Genomic DNA, 18,897 nt, shown 5'->3' with positions numbered 1-18,897 from the left:
TCCCCCATCCAGGCCCCCACAGCCTCCAGGCACCACGAGAGGGCAGTCACAGCATCACTTAAGGCACCTGGGATGGAGATGTATAGTTGGGTATCAGCATACTGATGATACCTCATCCCATGGTGCTGGATAATCTCACCCAACGGTTCCATGTAGATGTTAAATAGGAGCGGCGAGAGCACTGAACCCTGAGGCACTCCACAAAGTAGAGGCCATGGGTTGGACCTCTCGCTCCCTATCAACACCAATTGGGTTCAGCCTTGGAGAAAGGAGCTGAACCAGCACAGCACTGTGCCACCCAGCCCCAACTCCTGCAGCCGACCCAAAAGGATACCATGGTCAATGGTATCAAAAACCGCTGAGAGGTCAAGAAGAACAAGGATGGATGAACTACCCCCATCCCACTCTCGCCAGAGATCATCCAAAAGTGTGACCAGTGCTGTTTGTGTCCCATAATCGGGTCTGAAACCTGACTGATAGGGGTCCAGATAATGTTTCCTCTAGGATCCTCTGAAGCTGACGTGCAACCACCTTTTCCACCACCTTTTCTAGAAAGGGAAGGTGGGAGATTGGATGAAAATTGTCCAGAAGGGTGGGGCCCAGCAATGGTTTGAGGAGGGGGCGGATCAAAGCCTCCTTGAAAAGCTTCGGGAACACCCCCCCTGCAAGGATGAGTTGACCACCGCCAGTATCCACACTAAAGTCACCTCCTTGGTGGCTTTAACTAACCAGGAGGGACAAGGATCTAGAATACAGGTAGCCGCATTAACAGCCCTGAGGACGCTGTCCACTTCCTCAGGGGCAACAGGATCAAACTGTTCCCAGATAACTGGGTAAGACCGCTCCCTGGGCAACTCCACTGGACCCGCCTCACACTTGGCCTCCAACTGAGAACGGATCTTAGCGATTTCATCCATCAGGTGTTCAGCAAATTCCTCTGCACGGCCCTGTAAACAGTCCTCTGAGCCCTCCCTACCCAGGAGGGACCGAGTGACCCTGCTGGGCGACACCCTGAGGATGCAATGAAAGCGGAGAAATACTGACATTTTGCCACCCTTACCACCACTAGGTAGGCCTTAATAGCGGCTCTAACCTGTGTTTGGTTGGACTTGTCTTTAGTTTTCGCTCTAGACGTCTCTTAGCCCTTTTCAGCTCCCTTAACTCCTCTGTAAACCACAGGGAGTGCTGGGGGGGATGGGCCGAGATCCTGTCCAAGGGCCCAGCTGCCTCCTTATGCCAGGCTGCAGCCAGGGCCTCCGCTGGACCGTGCAGCAAGGCCTCAGGAACAGCCCCCAGCTGCCTTTGGAACCCCTGCGGGTCCATCAGTCGCCAGGGGCGGACCGCTCGAATAGGTCCCGCCTCCCTGCGGAGGGGGGCAGCAGAGGAGATCCTCACGGGCACCAGGGAGTGCTCTGACCAGGACAGAGGGGGTGATATCAAATCCCCCACCAGATCACGCTGCCACTGCTCCGCCAAGAAAACCGTGTCTGGAGTGTGACCACTGTCCTGAGTTGGGCCATAGATAGCAGGATAGGCCCACGGCCGCCGTAGTAGCCATGAACTCGAGCTGCCTCCGAGGCCAACCCCAGGGACGGCAGATTAAAGTCCCCCAAGACCACTCGAGGGACCGCCTGTCTCCAATTGTATCTGCCCAGCTAGTTTGATCTGGCAGGGTTGGAACGCTCCAGGTTCCATCCATTAAACAATGCCATCTTTTCAGACCCCAAAGTACACCTTCTATGTAGCAATACCTGCCCTCTAGAATGAGGTCCCCCCCCCGAGATTCGAACAGTCCCCGCCATTCCGGGATTTTGAAGGGCCCTGAAGATGTGGCTCTTTGCCCAGAGCTTTGACAAGGATGATTGATGCCCTTTTTCTTTCCCTTGTTGCCAATCAGATGTGTCTTCTCTTCCTTTCGTTTGTGCTTCTTGTATTATTTTTAAAATATTTTTAACAATTTGTAAATTGCAGAGTTGCTGGGAGTTGTGTGGCATATACATTTATTATTATTATTATTAAAATGGGACTGATTAAATATAAAGGCCAAATTAAAGACAACAGGTACAGCAACCAGTCTTTAGAACTGAGAGTGAAGACACTGGTGGAGAGCTTCTGCCTTTTAGAACTAACTGTCAACAGTAGGAAATATGCTGTAGACTAGCTTTTATGAAGGCCTTGGAAAATATATTCAGGTGCTTTGATGTATTTGTATCTACCAAGATCATAACTGGGCAGGCAATGGTTTTCCATGTGACACTCTATGGAAGCAAATGCTATGGAAGCAAAAAAGGGATTTTGAAGAAGCAGAATATAGAAGGAAGTTGGGGACAGATCATCCTGGAGAAAACCTGTGTGATTGCTTAGAGTCAACAGCGATCTGAACGCACACAAGCATCAGATAAGAGGCCTTATTTCAGCAACACTACTGCTTCCTTCGATGGTGCACAAGTCCTCTCTCATGCCAGCAGCCCACGATCCGGTTAGCTTAGAACAGAGTCTGAGAAAGAAATCTCTCCGATCGCTATTTTAGTCATTCACCTGTAGTTGTCTTCTCTCCGTTCCCAGAGATCTTCCGTGGACCAGAAGAATGAATGAAAATGCCACTTGACACCCCATCCCCAGATTCTTGAGCTTCTGTGATAGTTCTTAACACTTATTGTGGTGCTTCCTTCCTATTTGTTCTAATAAATCACCATAGTTTTATTGGACAAGTGGCTAATCACTGCTCCAATTTCAAATGCTTCTAAACATATCGTATGTCAAGTTGCTTTCAGACAATAATGCAAATTAGCATTGCAGGTCATTACCACATAGAACTTACTCATTTTCACTTGTTTCTCAAGGCACAGCTAGTTTTTAATTTCTTCTTGTTCTCTTCTTAAGCTCTAAGATTAGTCAAATACACACAGTAGATTTAGAGAAAAAAGTTGTTAGGGACTGCCCCGCTAAGCTCCACTGGCAGACCCCCATTTTTTGCTTAGTGTGTTTTGAGCAATACTCTTAATTTGGCTGTCACTAATTAGAATCCCACTGATTTTCACTGTCCTACAGGTAATCCTCAACTTAAGACCATCCGTTTAGTGACCATTCAAAATCACAATGGCGCTGAAAAAAGTGACTTACAACCGGTCCTCGCACTTACAACCATAGCCTCATGGTCATGTGAGCAAAATTCAGGTGCTTGGCAACTGGCATGTATTTACGATGGTTGCAGCGTCCCAGGATCATGTGATTGCCATTTGCAACCTTCCCAGCCAGCTTCCGACAAGCAAAGTCAATGGGAGAAACCGGATTTGCTTAACATCTATGGCAAAATAAGGTCATAAAATTGGGTGCGGTCACATGCTGCCTTGGTTAACAACTGCACCGCTTAACAATGAATTTCCCAGTCCCTATTGTGGCTGTAAGTCGAGGACTACCTGTATTCCAAGTCTAGATGCATCCCGATAGATTTAAAATGTAATTCAGGTATTATCAGTAAAAATTAACACAGAGGGAACTCAACAGCTTGATCTTTTTATTTTATTGTTTTTTTTAAACAACTTTTTTGGTTTTATTTATTAAACAAACCAGCTTGACCACCTTTTAAAAACTCAACGCTTCCTATTTCAAACTCAGGGGAGCAGATAGGAGAGGAGGCAGGCTCCCAGGCACGCCTCCCCCTACTCCCATAAATAGAAGAGGGAAGAGGCAAGACCTCACATGTTCATATTTATATATATTTACACTCCACACTTTAGAGCAGCTCCCCCCTCAGATCAAAAGAGGCAACACAGCCCCTCCCAGAAAAATAAACTCAGGTGAAACCAAAGGAAATAAGCAAAAATACATTCAGCTGGGAGCCTCCCAAAATCCTGATCCTTGCCCCCCCAAATTACACTCTGAGTATCCCACTAAGAGTCTAATACCCCTAACAGAGGGGACAAATTCAGTGTACCCCCTCCCCACATAAACAGAAAAGGAGTTAAGGAGACACCCCGTCTTTAGGATACATCAACCGAGAGGAGGAATGAGCCCCAGCAAAGAGCCCCCCCAAAATCATTCTGAGGAGAGGATGTCAACCAAATCCAAAGGGGAGGGAGGAGTATTCTGGGCTAGTGGTGGCCAGTGAGATTGGGGTCTTGCTTGTCAGTGTGGGAACGGGTGTCTGGCTCAAGGCGGCGGGCTGGAGCTCCATCCCGTGGTTGAGCTGCCCGTTCCCAGGAGCGGGGGTTCCACCTAAGGACATCTGACTGCGAGGACAAGAAGAGAAGTGGAGGAAAAAGAGGAGGAGATGGTTAAAGCCAACGTTCAGTCTGGTCTGCCATCTCACCCATCATTTGCACTTAGGGAGCCCCAGTCAGCCTTACCTGCTGGTAGAACTCAAAGCGCTGGGCACGAAAGAGGCCACTGTAGCCAGACCCAGGAGATTTGAGCCTGGCACTGAAGCCTCCAGAGAAAGGTCTGCAGGAGAAGAGAAAAAGGCTCAGCCTCGGAAAGAGAGACCCTAGACAGCCTTGACCTGTGCTCTCAGTGGCTTTAGATGTCACTATCAGCCTGTGGTCAGCATGCTCACAAAATGGTTGCTATTGTGGGCATGGCCACTTATAAACCCCCCTCTCCCAGAAGGCTACCTATCCTTGCTCCAATATCTTCTCAAAGATAGTCTCTTCTACCTCATGAGCCATGCTGAGACAAAAGGCACTTTTGCAAACAGTCACTAGAGATTTATGTTTGGCTTTGCAGCATACCAGATCATTGTTTTGTGTTTGTTGATTAAAAAAATATTTACAAAAAAAAAAAAAAATCAGGACCCGGGCAACTGTACATTGGTGCACACCAGGAGAAATGGGACACACTAGCATTCCTGGGCAGCCTGTGGCTTATCCCTGCTCTAATCATTCCCCATCCTGGTTGTATCTGCTCTGAGCACTGAGCCTGGAATCAGAGCAATGACAGCTGGAGTGGAAATAACTGGAAACACACACAGAATTGTCAAGGGTTCGGAACTGACATTTTCATTTAAATTAAGGAAGAAACATTTCTCAAGCTGGCAAAATACTATGCAAAACTCCCTTTCTGAACTGGTTGGGCTCAAGATGGTGCAGCCAAGAGGGTCCTCCCCGCTCGCAGGAACCCTTTTTCAATCCATTTCACCACAAAGAGCTGCAGTTGAGCTGGGATCCACCAGACAACTGCTGTGCTACGCCAAGGTGTAATCAAAGACAAAGCAAACAGAGAAGAACTAGCAACGACACTTGACCCTTTAGGGCTGCTAAAAATTCTCCTTTTGCACCATAATCCACTCCCCCATGTTGGAAAGCTAACAGAGCTTGATCGGGAGAGCTCTTGGGCTAGTAAGGGATAAGATGGAGGAGTCCAAGACATTTGCAAAACTTTACCCAGATGGAAGAGCGGATGGAGTTTGCAATCTTGGGAGTCCAGATAACTTCAACCACAGGTCTTTCCCCCCCAACTTCTCCCACTCTCTTTAAGATCTTCTCTGCCCCACAGAAAGTACTTGCCTGCTCCCAGAAGGGGGTCGGGCACCCACAGACCCTAGACCATTGAGTTTCCGGTAATCTGGCAGCGGTTTCATTTCCAGAGCATGAAGCTGAAGAAGACAAGCATTGTTAGAAGTTGGGAGTGGGGGATCCCTTCTGCTCAGCTGGCCCCATCTTCCCAACCCCTCTTTACCTCATTACGTCCCACTCCGCCATGAGGAAAGGCTCGGATGGCTGGGGACATGAGTCGCCCAGCCAGCTGCCCCGGGGGCCGGAGAGCCTGGGCAGCCACAGGAACCAGAGGCATTGGGGGAGGTGGGGGTGGCGGCGGTGGCGCAGGGGCAGCGGGGGGTGCTTGTTGCAAAGAGCCAAAGTTCACCACTGGTGGTAACTGGGGTGTCTCCACCACTGGCAGGAGCACCTGGGGAACCAGAAAGAGAGAGGCAGATGTGCATTCAGGGCGCCTGGCCTTCCCAGGAAGAGTCTGGGGATCTCCAGGAGAGGAAGCTCACCCTCCTCACCTGTTGGGCAGGTCCTGTGGCCGTCAGGAAATTGCTCTGGCTGCCTTGCCCCAGCGTGGCTGGGTAGAACTCGGAAGGGGATGCGAGTTCCTGGCGCACCTGTGGAAGAAGGAAGCGCAGGTCAGAGGGCTGACGCCCGGGGCGCCTGGTCCTTGGAGGGCTGGAGAAAAGAACCCTGGACACTTCCTAGAAATACCCTTCTGGAGTGGGCCCAGGCAGCACCCAAAAAGGGTGTGGAGTGGAGAGCTCTGGCTTCTGAGACCATAACCTGAGTTGCCAAGATGATGGGCTGCAGAGCAAGATCAGCTGCACCTCACAGGGAAGGATAGAAATGTGTTGGGGCACCAAAGCACGGTGAGCTTGATCAGGAGGGCTTTAACCTGAATCCAGTGGGAAGTGGAAAAAAAGAATGAACCTCAGATAAAGACACGTGCACTGTAGAAAACTATAGCTGATGGAATGGAGCTCTTCATACCATGCAAGAAGAATCAGCAAGAGCACTGACTTAAAAATGTAATGGCCTTTACTGTCTCATCTAAGCAAGATCGGTTTGAATTTTTAGTCCAGGAAAGCAAATAGCAGGGACTATTAGAAAGGGGCTGCTGAGGGCCTCCGTCCCACATAAAGTGAAAGGGCTGGGGAAGGGCACCTTCCCTTCTGCTACTGATGTTTCCTTATTACCATTTAGCTTTCATTGTTATGACACTGCGGCCGGCCCACAGCCCTTGGAAGGAGAACGGCAGATAAACAGCTGCTGAGCCGAGGTTAGTGGTTGCTAAGAATAGCAAAAAGGACTTCTTGAAGTATAAAATGTGGGATCCCTGGCTTAGTTACAGGATTGGCAAAAAATATACCGAAACAGTAGTTGATTGCAAATTGAATATGAGCCATTATGTGATGTGGCAAAAAAAAAAAAAAAAAACTTCCCTAAAACAAGAGCAGTTCAACACTGGAATTCATGACTCAGACAATGGCAATCTCCTTTACACTGGACAAGCAAAATTCATTGATCTGGGGATGAAACATTCTCTAGGATATATTCAAACCGAGGCCAGACAATAACCCGTCTTGGATGATTTGATTTGGTTCCTGCACTGAACAGAAGGTTGGATCAATTGCAGTAACAGCCCTTCCAATTCTGTGATTTTATGAAATGCTTCCAGCAATACAGAGAAAACAACAACTTGGGCCTTTTTTTCCATTTTGCCCCCTCCCCCAAGCTTGTAACCATATTTGGGTCTTTATCTGGAACAAAACAGGCCAATTTAGTCCCTTACACTGACCAAGACTTCCACACATGGGCCATCCGAAGCCAGATGCGTGGAATCTTCTGCACATCTTCAATAGAAAAGTGAGGAATACCTTTTCCAGAGGACTTAATTCATCTTTCACTTTGCTGTGCTGCCTGGTCTCTATTACCAATTGCCTTTTAAAACATAATGGGGTGCTGAGGGGAGACATTGTATGAATTTCACTGCAGTTGTCGAAAACTTGATTGCTGGAGACTGGAGGAATCTTTTCAGCTAGTGAAGAAAAGCTCTTCCTTTGGTAAGCATTGCAATGTGCTGGTAAGAAGTGGTAATGATCTCAATGCCCGCATACCAAGATATGCCCCCTTTGGGGCAAGCAAGCAGGAATGTCAGGTTTAAAATGCCAGACTGGATCTCCCGGGTCACGCTCCCACTGATCTAGTCACGAGGAACGAGCCTCTGCTGACCTTACCCCGTCGTCAGAGAATGCTTCTGGCAGCACAACCTGGCATGCAAAGGGTTCAAAACTATCACAGAGTTTTTCTTAGCACGAGTGCCTTTGCGACTGGAATAGCCTTTTTCCCCTCCGCACACAGACCGGAAGTTTTGTTTGCTGAAACTTTTTGCTCGACTGCAGGATTGGAAAGCAAATCCGTTTCACATCAGAGCTATAAATGGGGGAAGGCTTTTTCAAATGTTGATTTTTGTTTTATCGCTGTGTCATCTGAGTGCATTTTGTGAGCAGCCCAGACTCTTTGGGGTTAGGAAGCCTATCAGTGGACTGAATGAATAAATAAAACGAAGTTTTGTTTACCGATCAAGAGAACTGGGCAAGCAGCATTTGTAGATGCTAAATTATTTGAAAAGCATCGCATCAAGGAGAAAGTGCTGGCCATAACTCACCTGTGATACAAAACATCTGCTTTGATTGGTACATATTTGGTTTCATAAAGTGCTATTTTGTCCCAATCTGGCCCCCGCTTTGGATTTCCAGTTCACTGTTAAACTGCCTTCAATAACTTCACCTGCTCCCTCCCTGCTCCCTGCCCACCCCACCATCAGCTCGCTGTATAACTTCCCCAGTACCTGAAGCAGGGCCTGTTCAGGAGCCAGCTGGCTTCCACAGAAGGCTGAGCTGTAGATGAAGGAAGGAGGGGGCGCCTGGTACAGCAAGCCCGTGGCTGGAAGTTTGGGCAGGTCGGCCGCCTGCAGGGCTGCTATTTCCACATACTGCCCCTTCAAGGCCACTCCTGAGAGCAAGGCTGAACTCGGCAGCACCGCGCCCGCTGCCGTCTGAGCTGGAGAAGTGGGGGCTGGGCTGGGCTGGAGGTACAGGTGCTGGGACCTAGTGAACAAGAATCTGGCTCTTAAACAGCTGCCTTTGTGACCTGACCCTCCGAGTCCCAAACAAGGAAGGACTGAAACAGAACAGATCGGGGTTCTATCCCCACCCAGGATCGTCTGCTCTTCTGCTGGCCTGTACCTGTACGAGTGCACAGATGGGGTGCTTGGACGGTAGCTGCTGCCACCACTTGCGCTGTGGAGCTGGGACTCGAGTTGGGCGCTGGGGACCTACAGCCAGAGGATGGAAAGGAGGCCATCAGAGGGCGAGGCAGCGGGATTCCGACGCACCTGCCCACCCCCCCGGCCCACTTTTGGTACTCCAGCAGCAGGCGTAATTCAAACTGGTCTGTGCCCAGCGCACAAGCCCCAGCTCCGTTCCAGGAAACCATCTCCCTGTTCTGCCTCCCCCCTGCTGAGATGGCTACCTGGTTCCCATAAAACAGCTCCGGGTACAGTCGTGGCCCCTGGCCCCTCTCACCTGCAGAGAGAAACACCATCAGGCACTAATCTGCTTTAAGGCCGCAAAAGAGTCCCTTCCGTCCCCGAACCAACCCCCCTACCTGAGAACACGGCAGCGTCTGCTGGGAAGCTGTGCAAGCAGGAAGAGGCGGCCGCAGCTGGGGCTCCCGGGAAGGATCGGGGCTCGTAGGAGCGACCGGGAGGCATCTCGGGGGAAGCTCGGTGGCTGGGAGGTGCTGGGGGAAGCAGTTCCCACTCTCTGGGGGCCGAGGCCAGCTGCGGAGAGAGCAGCGGAAAGGCTGCTGAGAGGCCGATGGTCACAGTCCACGTCTCCAGTTCCCTCTGGCACAAACCAACTGCACCCACGTTTATTCCGTCGCTACGTATACTGACCGTTTGAGTCCATGCACAAACCGTTGGCAATACAATTCAAACCACACCTCAGGGAGTGCACTGCAAGTAACTCTGGTGGAGCTCCTCTTATCTCAGACTGCGGCATACAGAGCCACCACCACTTACCCCTTCGGTGAGTGCCTGGTGCAGCTCTTCGTCTGGTTTTGGGCCTTCATTCACAATGAAACGAAGGTCAGCGTCCTGAAAGGGCAGAGTTCCAAGTCAAGATCTGAGCCAAGGATTTCTCGCCCAGAGTTTTCAAAGAAAAGTCTAGGGCAAGCCCTTGGCCTCCGTGTGCAGGTAACTCAGGGACTCCCAGCTTTCATGCTTACCTTATCACTGGCCCCAAACTGGATGGGCGGGCAGGTCCCCGGGGACTCGAGTTGGGGGCTCTGTTCAGACTTCAGAACCCCCAGGCCCTCCGTGCTCTCCTTCGCCTTCTCTGCCCGCTGGGAACGCTCTGTGCCAATAGCGCCAGGGGGAGGGTGGTCCCGGGACAGCGGCTCGGGGGAGCTGCTCACCTGTTGCAAAGGGGAAGTGAAGAAACTCATGAGACAAACTTTTCTAACCTTAGCAGGCAGGTCTGGACCCACGCATCTTGAAGACACCACCTATCCGCTGAATGGGGATAGCTTCTAATCTGGTCAAAGGCCTCACAAGTTATCCAAGAGACACCCAGCTGCCCCTCACTTCAGTTGAAGGTACCATGATCTCCTCTCCTTCCACCTCTGCTGGAAGGATGATGGTGCAACTGGATTCAACCAGGACCAAGACAGGGATTCTGTGAAATTTCTGACGCTCACAGACGTATCACACCTATCTAGTCTGGCAGATTAGCTTTATAAGGTTGTCTCTCTTGAAAACCAAAAGGAGAACCAGAAGTGAATCTTGAAGGGGAGAGCTGGCACACTTAAGAGCCAGATGTAACACAGGATACTTGTAAGTGCTCATTTCAAGTAAATCTGGCAAGTCTTACTTCAGGGCTGCAGATATTTTGTAAAAACAACACACTACCTCCACCATTACACACTAAGCATTGCGTCACTTAATTTTATCAAGAAAGGTATTTCTACACTTTAGAATGCAAAGACAAGCACAAAGAAGTGTGGGGTGATGCCCAGCAATTTGCAAAACTAGAAAAAGTTCCAAGGAGGAATGTGAAGGAGGAGTGATGAATTGAGCACCCCACTGAAAGATCCTATTTAGCTGGATTCCAAGGATCTCGCAACAGTGAATCACGTCCTCATTACTTGACTAGATTACTGCAACGGAGCTGCCATTGAAGGTCACCCAGAAAATGTAATAGGTGCAACATGCAGCAGCCTGGTTATACCTTTGCTTCAGGCCCTATATTGTTTATCAAAAGAGAGGTTTCCGAGCGCAATACAAAGTGCTGGCTTTGACCTATAAGGCTCCATGTAGCTTGGCACCTAAGTACCTGCAGGACTGCCTTGTCTTATCACAGCACCTAAAGTAGCAGAGGAAGAACATTTGGATTCAAAGGTTGAGCCCTAAGTGGGGCCAACTAGCAAGGGAGAAGAGTGGAAATAGCAGCAGAGAAGAGTGTCTTCCAAGCCCAATAAGCATAGCCTAATTGATCATGTCAGAAGAACAGAGATTAAGACTTAGATGGCAGAATGCAAACAAATATAACCCTTGTCAGAAGTTATTAAGATCACTGATACGCCAGAGGCAGAATAGACAGTGAAGTATCAGAGGTTTGCAGCTACCCAAGAATAAATGTTGTACCTTCTTGTCCTTGAGTAAACCGGAGTCTCTAGTTGGTGGTGGCCTCCTCCTTTGTTCTTTAGTGTCTGTTCCTTCTGGATCAGTGGCCATGGTGTCATCCTTACTTTTGCCAATGGCTCCACCCCGTTTGGTGGCAGCATCTGGTGTGGCTTTCAGACCCCCATCAGGAGAGCTGCGTTGACTACAGGTGGCCGAGGAGACCTGAGAGTCGCTACTGAGGTCCACACCACTGTCAGACAGGCTCATCTGAAAGAGGGGCCAATGGGATTCAGCTAGGAGAGTTAAGGATTAAAAGAAAGCCAAGACAAAGTCCTCCTCACCTGTCAACATCAGTTCTGCTCTCTCATGGATATGCTTCCCCACCCCTTCAGCAGAGATTTACCCAGCTCTCACCTCTGTACTTGCAACCTCTTCAAATGCATTCAGTGGGTCAATCCATGGTTCTATGGAGGCAGGACGGTAGCTTTTGCGGGAGGAGTCTGATTGGATTAAACAGAGGGGCAACTGGGTGAGGCTTTTCTACTACAACTTCTAAGGAGGCCTCCAAGGCTCACCCTACCCAAGTTTAAGACTTGTTCCAGTTCATAAGAAGAATTTATTTATTTTCAACCCACATGAACATTGCCATATATGTGATGCCCAGAGGCTGCAGACACTCCCTGACTCTTCTGTGCCAAACACCTATCCAGGATTTTCAAAGAATAGCTGCTTTCTGAATTAAATAAAAAAGCATCTATACAGAGACATCTCTAACTGGTATGAACAAGTCTGCCAAAGCTGCCTCTGTACCCTGACCACCAGGGACACCCTCCCTTCCCTTCCCTTCCCTTCCCTTCCCTTCCCTTCCCTTCCCTTCCCTTCCCTTCCCTTCCCTTCCCTTCCCTTCCCTCCCCTCCCTCCTCCGACCGACCAACCAACCTGGATGCTGCCAGACTCCAACATTCTATGACAGCTCAAGTAACTTACTAGAATTCAGATGGTTCCAGATCTGCGGGGCTAGCCCTTCTGACACTGGGACACTCCTGCTGAGAGGCTCCCCTGGAGTCTCTTCTTTGGAGGGTGCAAAACCTGGGCCACTGGGAAAGCTCAGAGGCTCCTGAGAAAGGTGGGGAAAGGTAGCAAAGTTATCTGTAAGGGGTTAAACCAAACACAGGCAGTTCCTGGGTTAAGAATGTCCGACTTACCAACAACTCACACTTCTGAAAGGGCTGCCTATTGCTGAAAATGGCAGACAGCATTCTCATTCCTCAAGCTGATGAAGTGCTAAAGCCACGCAATGTTTTCATGAACTGCCGAAGCTGTGCATTTTTAATATACAGCCTGTTTTCAGAGGTTCATGGAAACACTGCGCGGCTTCAGTGGTTCGTTGGCTCGAGGAAGGAGAACGCCATCCGCCATTTTTAGTAATAGGCAGCCCGTTCATAAGTGTGAGTTCCTACTTACATACAAATTTGAGTTAAGGACAGACTTAGGAATGGAACTCGTTCTTAACCTGGCGGCTGCCTGTATTCATCTCTTTTCCTCAACTTTGCACTAGGATGAGAATAATCTACTTACCTGCTGTAGCAGATCTTGCTTGCGAGGCCGTTCTCGGCGTTTTGTACCAAAGCCACTTACTGTGCCAGATTCCTTCAGAGGAGCACTGCTGGAACGGAGAAGCTGGTTCTTGTCCAGGAAGCAGGAATCTGAATGGGGAGAAGCAGAAAGCATTTGGATTCCAATGAAACTGGACAGAATCAGGCAAAGACATTACAAAGATTACAAAAACTCTACAGAGATAGTCCCTGGGTTAAGAATGTCCAGTTTACAGACAACTCATAGTTAAGAACAGAGCCTACTGTAGCAAAATTCAAGTTAAATGCACAATGATTTGAGTTAAATACACGACGTTTTGAGTTCATTACACAATACTACTTACACAGTATTATACAATAATACTGTTCCAGCTTACATACAAATTTGACTTAAAGACAGACCTTGGGAACGGAACTGGGGACTATCTGTAACCTGAATTCTGTCTCTCTCTGGAAGCCCATAGATCTTACGCTTCCAAGATTAGAAGCACTTGGTGGCAATGCAGCAGATAGGACAATAATCCATTCCAGAGCCCATTATTGGTAATCTGCAAAACCAAGCTTGCATTGTGCCTTGGGGAAACTAGGTCTGCCATAAAAAAACTCATGAACTTCTAGAAAATTTACTGTCAAAGGAGGAAAAAAATGGGAACTCCAAAATATTATAGTTTTCCTGGCAAGTTCAATTTGAAAGTTAAAAAATATACAGCTAGCAATCTTTGAATTGTTCTTTAATTTTAATGCCTACCGTGAACATTTCAAGTTATTTTTCTTTACGCAGGGTAAAGTCTCATCGGATTGCAGTGGGATACCAGTATATTAAACAAACAAATGGCTTTTCCTCCCCACCCCATAAGCTGAGCTTCCACTCACAATTCCAGTGCAAACCAGTGTTCTTGCTAACTAGCAAATTATAGGATGAAAGTTTTTAGAGCCCTGGCCTAAAAGAGCCCCACGTTACCTGTACTACTGCCACTCCTATTCTCAAAGCACCCCAACGGGAGCCCAGAAGCACTCCCACTTCCAGGCCCCAGGAAGGACGGCTGAGCCGGGCCAGGGGAGGCGGGTTTTGTGTGGCGGCTGCCCAGTTCAGCTAGAGCCTGCTGGATGCCAGCTGGGTCACTGTGAATGACGCGATCCAAGCGATACACTGTACTGGTAGTAGGAGCAGGAGGTAGGCTCAGGCCTGGAGAGTGATCGTCGGTGTTCCGGCTGGAGGGGAGCAAATGGTGATCAATGGAAGCGTTACAAAACAGAAGACGGCAAGGGAGGAGCAGGCGATTATTTCTCCTCCCTCTGTCCACTGTAGGTCACCCTCAAATTCCCTCCCTTTCATTCTGGGCTGAAGGCTTTTCTTTCTACGCCTGTGATTGATCAGCCCACTGCTCATTTCTCACTCTGTGGGTCTTGACTCAAGAAAGGGACTCGCTCTTGATCCAGCTTTTCAGCCAAAGGATTTCATTAACACCAACAACAGGATACCTGACAAACTGGCAAACAGCTCAGGGTTCAATGATAAATTCCTAGAAAGGGGACCAGGGAGCCCCAGAAGGACTACTTTGGACATTCAAGGAGAATTTGGGGGCTCTTGCTGAAGGCACTCTTGAGGACTACCTGGTTACAGTCAGCTTTGGCCAAGATGGTTGTACTGGAATTCAACCAAGGTGGAAAGTGGTTTGAGGACCATGTTCCATAGATACATTCCTAAGCAGAGCCAATGCGTTCAGAAGCAGCTGCTTGAACTGGACATGAATTAGTGTGTGATATTTCAGCTACCAGGAATAACCAGGCATAGTATGTAAGGCTGTCTACAAAAGAACCCGCTTACATTTATTGTGGGAAGACTGGGTCAGGGGACACAGGTGGAATGTTGAGAGCGTATCTGAACGCTCTTCGTTTTTGCTCCTAAGAGGAGGAGGTGCATTTCCCACATGGTTTGAGGCTCAGTAATCTTATTTTTTATTTCTTTGCATTGACTGACATGTTACAAGTTAAAGTTTTTATCCTTGTACACCACAGGACTTTTTAAACAGTAGTACAGGAAGTACAAACAAAAATTACAACTATAGCTTAGGTGACTGGGACACACTACTAACCATTACTGATGGCCCTTTCACCAACCCGTGAATCAACCCTTAGCCTGGCACATTGGACTGCTACTCCCATCGTTCCTGGCCAGGACAACCATGCTGCGTGGTGGTAATGAGAATTGTACCCCAACAAGACTGGAGGACAGCAGTATGGTTGGAGGTGATGGAGGCTTATGCTAGCCTAAGTCAACCTGAACATTTTAATCACGAAATCATTCCCCTTGCCAAGAATTCCATGCTTTGTTTTTGGCTCTCTTCTCACCTGCATCACTTAATGCAGGATTTGCCTCCCACCCACCCCTCTCGACGGCTGCCCCAAGAACTTGCCTGCGATTCTTGGGCGAGGGCCAGCTTCTTTTATCCCCTCCACTGCGACCGCTGCCACTCCCTCCACGGCTGGCTTTGCCTCCTCCCCCGGAGCCAGGGTTGGAGCGCCGGTTCTGTCGGTCCATGCCAGGTCGTTGGCTGGAGAAGCTGCGTTTGGACATTTCCTTCCTCTGGGCTAAACTGAGCTCATTGCTAGAGGGACGCCCCCCAACAGAGGGCACGCCAGAACAGCTGCCTTTCAGGAAGGCAGTGGGGGGAGGTCCGCCAGGTGCCGGCTCTTTTTCCCCACAACCACGGCGCTCTGTGAAGTCACTGCTCTCCGAAGCAGTCTCCCATTCCTCATTTGCCTGGTCAGAGTTCTGGTTGGATAAGTCCGGAGACTTTGTGCCAGCCGCTCTTCGGGCAGTCGATTCCTCTGGGAGGGGAACAGAAGGTGCTGGGGAGAAAGGCTGACCTGCCCTCTGTTCACCATTGAGTCGGGCGGCATTCTCGCGCTCCTGTTTCAGCCTCCGGAATCGAGGTGGCTTGTCCTGTTGCTGAGAACGGCCGTGGCGCCGTCGCCGAGGTGGTCGGTCAAAGCCACGATCGGAGCTGGGGCCAAGGGGAGGTTGTTTTGGGGGGCCTTGAAAACCACCAGTATCTTCTGGGGCTACCGCTGGAGGTCCCGATGGTGCCTTTTCTTTCACTGAAGATTCCAGAACTACTTCTTGTTGCTTTTCAGGTTTCTTGTTGGGCTGGGGCTTGGATGGAGGGCTCCATCCACCAGGGGGCGCCCGGCCCCCTCCTCGGCCACGACGAGAGGGTACACCCCGGGGAGTGAACACACGCCCGCTACGGGTTCCTGGATCTGAGAGGCGTGGGGGCATCTTGTCAGCAAATCGAGGCAAGCCAGGGTGCTGGGAAGAGGGTGCTGCTGTAGAAGTCATTGGGGCACCTCGGTTGCGCTGGCTAGGGGCTGGTTCTTTGGTCATCTCCTTGTCTGAATGGGCCACATCGCTGGCACTCTCATGGGTCTCACTCCCTGTCTCAGACCCCCGTTGACGTCGTCGTTTTGGGATCTCTTCATACTCCGAGCCTTCACTCCGTGTCTCGCTGGTGTTGCGAGGGCGGAAATTGGAGCCAGGCCCTGCAGATTTACCAACCCCGTCATCCAGTCGATAGAAGGGCTCACGGTAGCTACGGAACTCTCGGCTTCTTCCCCGGCCACCTCGGCCACGGCCGCTGTAAGCACCTCGGAAACCTCGCCCTCGGGCAAAATACTCTCCTCGCCCCCTTGCCCGGCCACGGCCAGCGTAGCCACCACGCTCATAAGGGCCTTCTCGCCGCCGGCGGTTTGGTGACAGTGTGCCCTGCTGCTGCTGCTGCTGCTGCTGCTGTTCTTTGGGTGGCATCACTGTTCCACCATTGACCACTGGCTTGGCTTTATTCTCCTTGCCGGGTTTTGGAGATTCTTTTGATGGGTCTGGCTTACTACTCACTGCCTCTCCACCTTCCTTGGCCTTTCCTCCAGCACGCATGTCCTCGCCTTCATCTTTTATCTCCTTAGGGGGAGGTGGTTTCTTAATGGGTCCAGCTCGGCGCGGAGCCTTGTCTCCAGAAATTTCTTCAATTCTCCTGCTGCTGCCAGGACGGGGACCCCAACGTGTCTCTGTTTTGGACTCGCGCCGTGGCTGCTTATGGAATTCATGCTGCTGCCGGGGTGGCTTCTCCACCCGCCGTAGTAGATCCTCTTTGATCAGCGGCTCCTCTTTTGGCTGTTCAGAGGGAGGCTTTTTAGCTACTACTGGACGAATGCCTAGAGGCTCCACTGATTTGATCTCTTCTGGGAGATCGCGATGGAGCAACTGTGGTTCCTCTTCACTTTTGCGAGATGGCTGGGTTTGGGGCTCAGGTCGTCCATTTCTGTTTACTTCTGCCGGGGCTGCCAGAGGCAGGCTAGCTTGCCAGGGTCCTCCTGGCCGTGGTGGCTCATCCATTGGGAAGCGGTGCAACGGTGCAGGATTGCCATTTTCTGAGAAACCCTGGTAGTTCCCCAGGTATGGTTGAGGGGTGACAGCATCACGTAGGCGAACAGGAGGCGTCTCACTGCTGAAAAGGACGTCAAGTGTATCTTTTACTACAGAAGTCAACCAGAGACCCCAACAGTGCCATCTGCCTTCCTCTGTCTCCTCACCAACTCTTCAGTTTCGTACAAGAGGCATAAGGAAGAGCAGATTCTGAGGCAGCGGAGATTCAAAAGCTGATGTCTTTGGGGATGAGGCATATAAACTTGGCTCCCCTTCATCATTCAACAGGACCACATTTGCTGATGTGGTTCCAATAAGAAAAACAGACCCATTAGATCGAGACGGGGCTATTCGTTTACCCTTCTTCTCATTCCCGCATCCAAGCAGCCCAAAAATCTTCTAAAGGTTCCTCACCTTAAGCCTTTCTCCTCTTCATCCTGCTGCCGAAGAGATGCTGCCGGAGGCCGTGAGTCAACACTAGAGGGGGCACTGGGGAAGACATCTCCAGCCCAGGCGAGCTTGGGATCAACAGGCGGGGTGCCACGCTCTCGAAGGATGGGAGGATGGCGGTCAAACTGCTCTGAGTTTGAGCCCCCACTGTCTGATCGCTCACGGGGCAGAAGACCTGAGGGAGAGAAAGAAGGGCAGCACGCATCCAGAAATCAGATCTAACTCCCTGTGCAGTCTTCTAAATCCATCTCCCATTGGGTTAGCTGATGAGCTTAGCTACAAATTGGTACAGTAATACCTCAGTTCATGAACGCTTCTGTTCACGAACAATTCAGTTCACGAACAGCACTGTTTGCAAAATTTTGCTTCCGTTCGCGAACTCTGCATCGGGTGACAAACATGACCCGTGGCCATTTTCCCTGCTGTGACATGTGGTCGTGGCTTCCTGTAGGGAGGGGGACTCTCCCTCCAAACAATAACCGCCTCCCCACCCGCCTTCCTGTCCTCCACGCCAGAAGTCGCCTCAAGCAAGGTTAGTGTTCTCTCTCTTCATACTGTACTGTACTTTGTTTCATATTTTTGTGGTTTAAAAAAAAATACATATGGTTCAGAATGGATTAACTGTATTTACATTGAACCTTATGGGAAAATTTGATTCGGTTGGCGACCAAAATCAGTTTGCAACCACATTCATAGGGGTCAGAACGGATTAACCGTATTTACATTGAACCTTATGGGAAAATTTGATTCGATTCATGACCAATTCGGTTCGTGACCAGAGTCGTGGAACGAATTAAATTCGTGAACTGAGGTACCACTCTATTTGCTTCTCCAGTACTTACCAGAGGGGTGTACACCAGGAGGATAAAAATCCATAGGAGGCCGGCCCTGCATCATGCGTGGGTCCATGTAAGGCGGGATCATCATCCAGCGAGGGTCAAAGTTTATTTGGGGCATTGGCGGTGGCCGCCCAATGGAGCCTGGGTACATGCCTTTGGGTGGAGCCTGCTGTGCCGGAGGGGGTGCCGAGGGCTGCTGCTGTCCGGGTGGCCCTGCCTGAGGATGAACGTTGCCCGACGGGCCCATAGGAGCCAGAGGAACACCTGTTGCCTGCTGCTGGGTAGAGGAAGACAACGGAGGCTGGACCTGGCTTTGTTGCTGCTGTTGCTGCTGCCATTGCTGCTGCTGTTTTAGCAACTGCTCCTGAGAGGGTGGTGAGAGCATCTTTTACTACACAGCCCTCAACAACTG

General features: G+C 50.1%; 1 protein-coding gene across 2 annotated transcripts in view; it reads right to left on the bottom strand.

The window, feature by feature from the left end:
• Positions 1 to 3,503: 3,503 nt before the first annotated feature.
• The window catches only part of PRRC2A (proline rich coiled-coil 2A), a 41,889-nt gene continuing 26,495 nt past the window's right edge, over positions 3,504 to 18,897 (bottom strand). For both annotated transcript variants that reach the window (XM_088128587.1, XM_088128588.1), the window contains exons 14-32: positions 18,489 to 18,849; positions 17,611 to 17,821; positions 15,191 to 17,278; positions 13,735 to 13,985; positions 12,757 to 12,884; positions 12,166 to 12,295; positions 11,593 to 11,678; positions 11,200 to 11,445; positions 9,783 to 9,971; positions 9,577 to 9,651; positions 9,159 to 9,333; positions 9,024 to 9,076; positions 8,738 to 8,826; positions 8,341 to 8,599; positions 6,005 to 6,103; positions 5,677 to 5,904; positions 5,505 to 5,593; positions 4,350 to 4,443; positions 3,504 to 4,232 (exon numbers count right to left, since the gene is read on the bottom strand). In XM_088128587.1, the coding sequence (XP_087984713.1) occupies positions 4,095 to 4,232; positions 4,350 to 4,443; positions 5,505 to 5,593; positions 5,677 to 5,904; positions 6,005 to 6,103; positions 8,341 to 8,599; positions 8,738 to 8,826; positions 9,024 to 9,076; positions 9,159 to 9,333; positions 9,577 to 9,651; positions 9,783 to 9,971; positions 11,200 to 11,445; positions 11,593 to 11,678; positions 12,166 to 12,295; positions 12,757 to 12,884; positions 13,735 to 13,985; positions 15,191 to 17,278; positions 17,611 to 17,821; positions 18,489 to 18,849 (4,989 nt within the window). In that variant the 3' untranslated portion in view covers positions 3,504 to 4,094. The remainder of the gene's footprint in view (positions 4,233 to 4,349; positions 4,444 to 5,504; positions 5,594 to 5,676; positions 5,905 to 6,004; positions 6,104 to 8,340; positions 8,600 to 8,737; positions 8,827 to 9,023; positions 9,077 to 9,158; positions 9,334 to 9,576; positions 9,652 to 9,782; positions 9,972 to 11,199; positions 11,446 to 11,592; positions 11,679 to 12,165; positions 12,296 to 12,756; positions 12,885 to 13,734; positions 13,986 to 15,190; positions 17,279 to 17,610; positions 17,822 to 18,488; positions 18,850 to 18,897) is intronic.

Source organism: Python bivittatus, unplaced genomic scaffold, assembly GCF_059951505.1.
Source record: "Python bivittatus isolate LINGU-HERP-01145 unplaced genomic scaffold, Pbiv_v1 ctg000750_np1212, whole genome shotgun sequence".
NCBI classification, from domain to species: domain Eukaryota; kingdom Metazoa; phylum Chordata; class Lepidosauria; order Squamata; family Pythonidae; genus Python; species Python bivittatus.
Note: the sequence above shows the minus strand (reverse complement) of the source record. Positions and strands in the feature narration are given on the sequence as shown.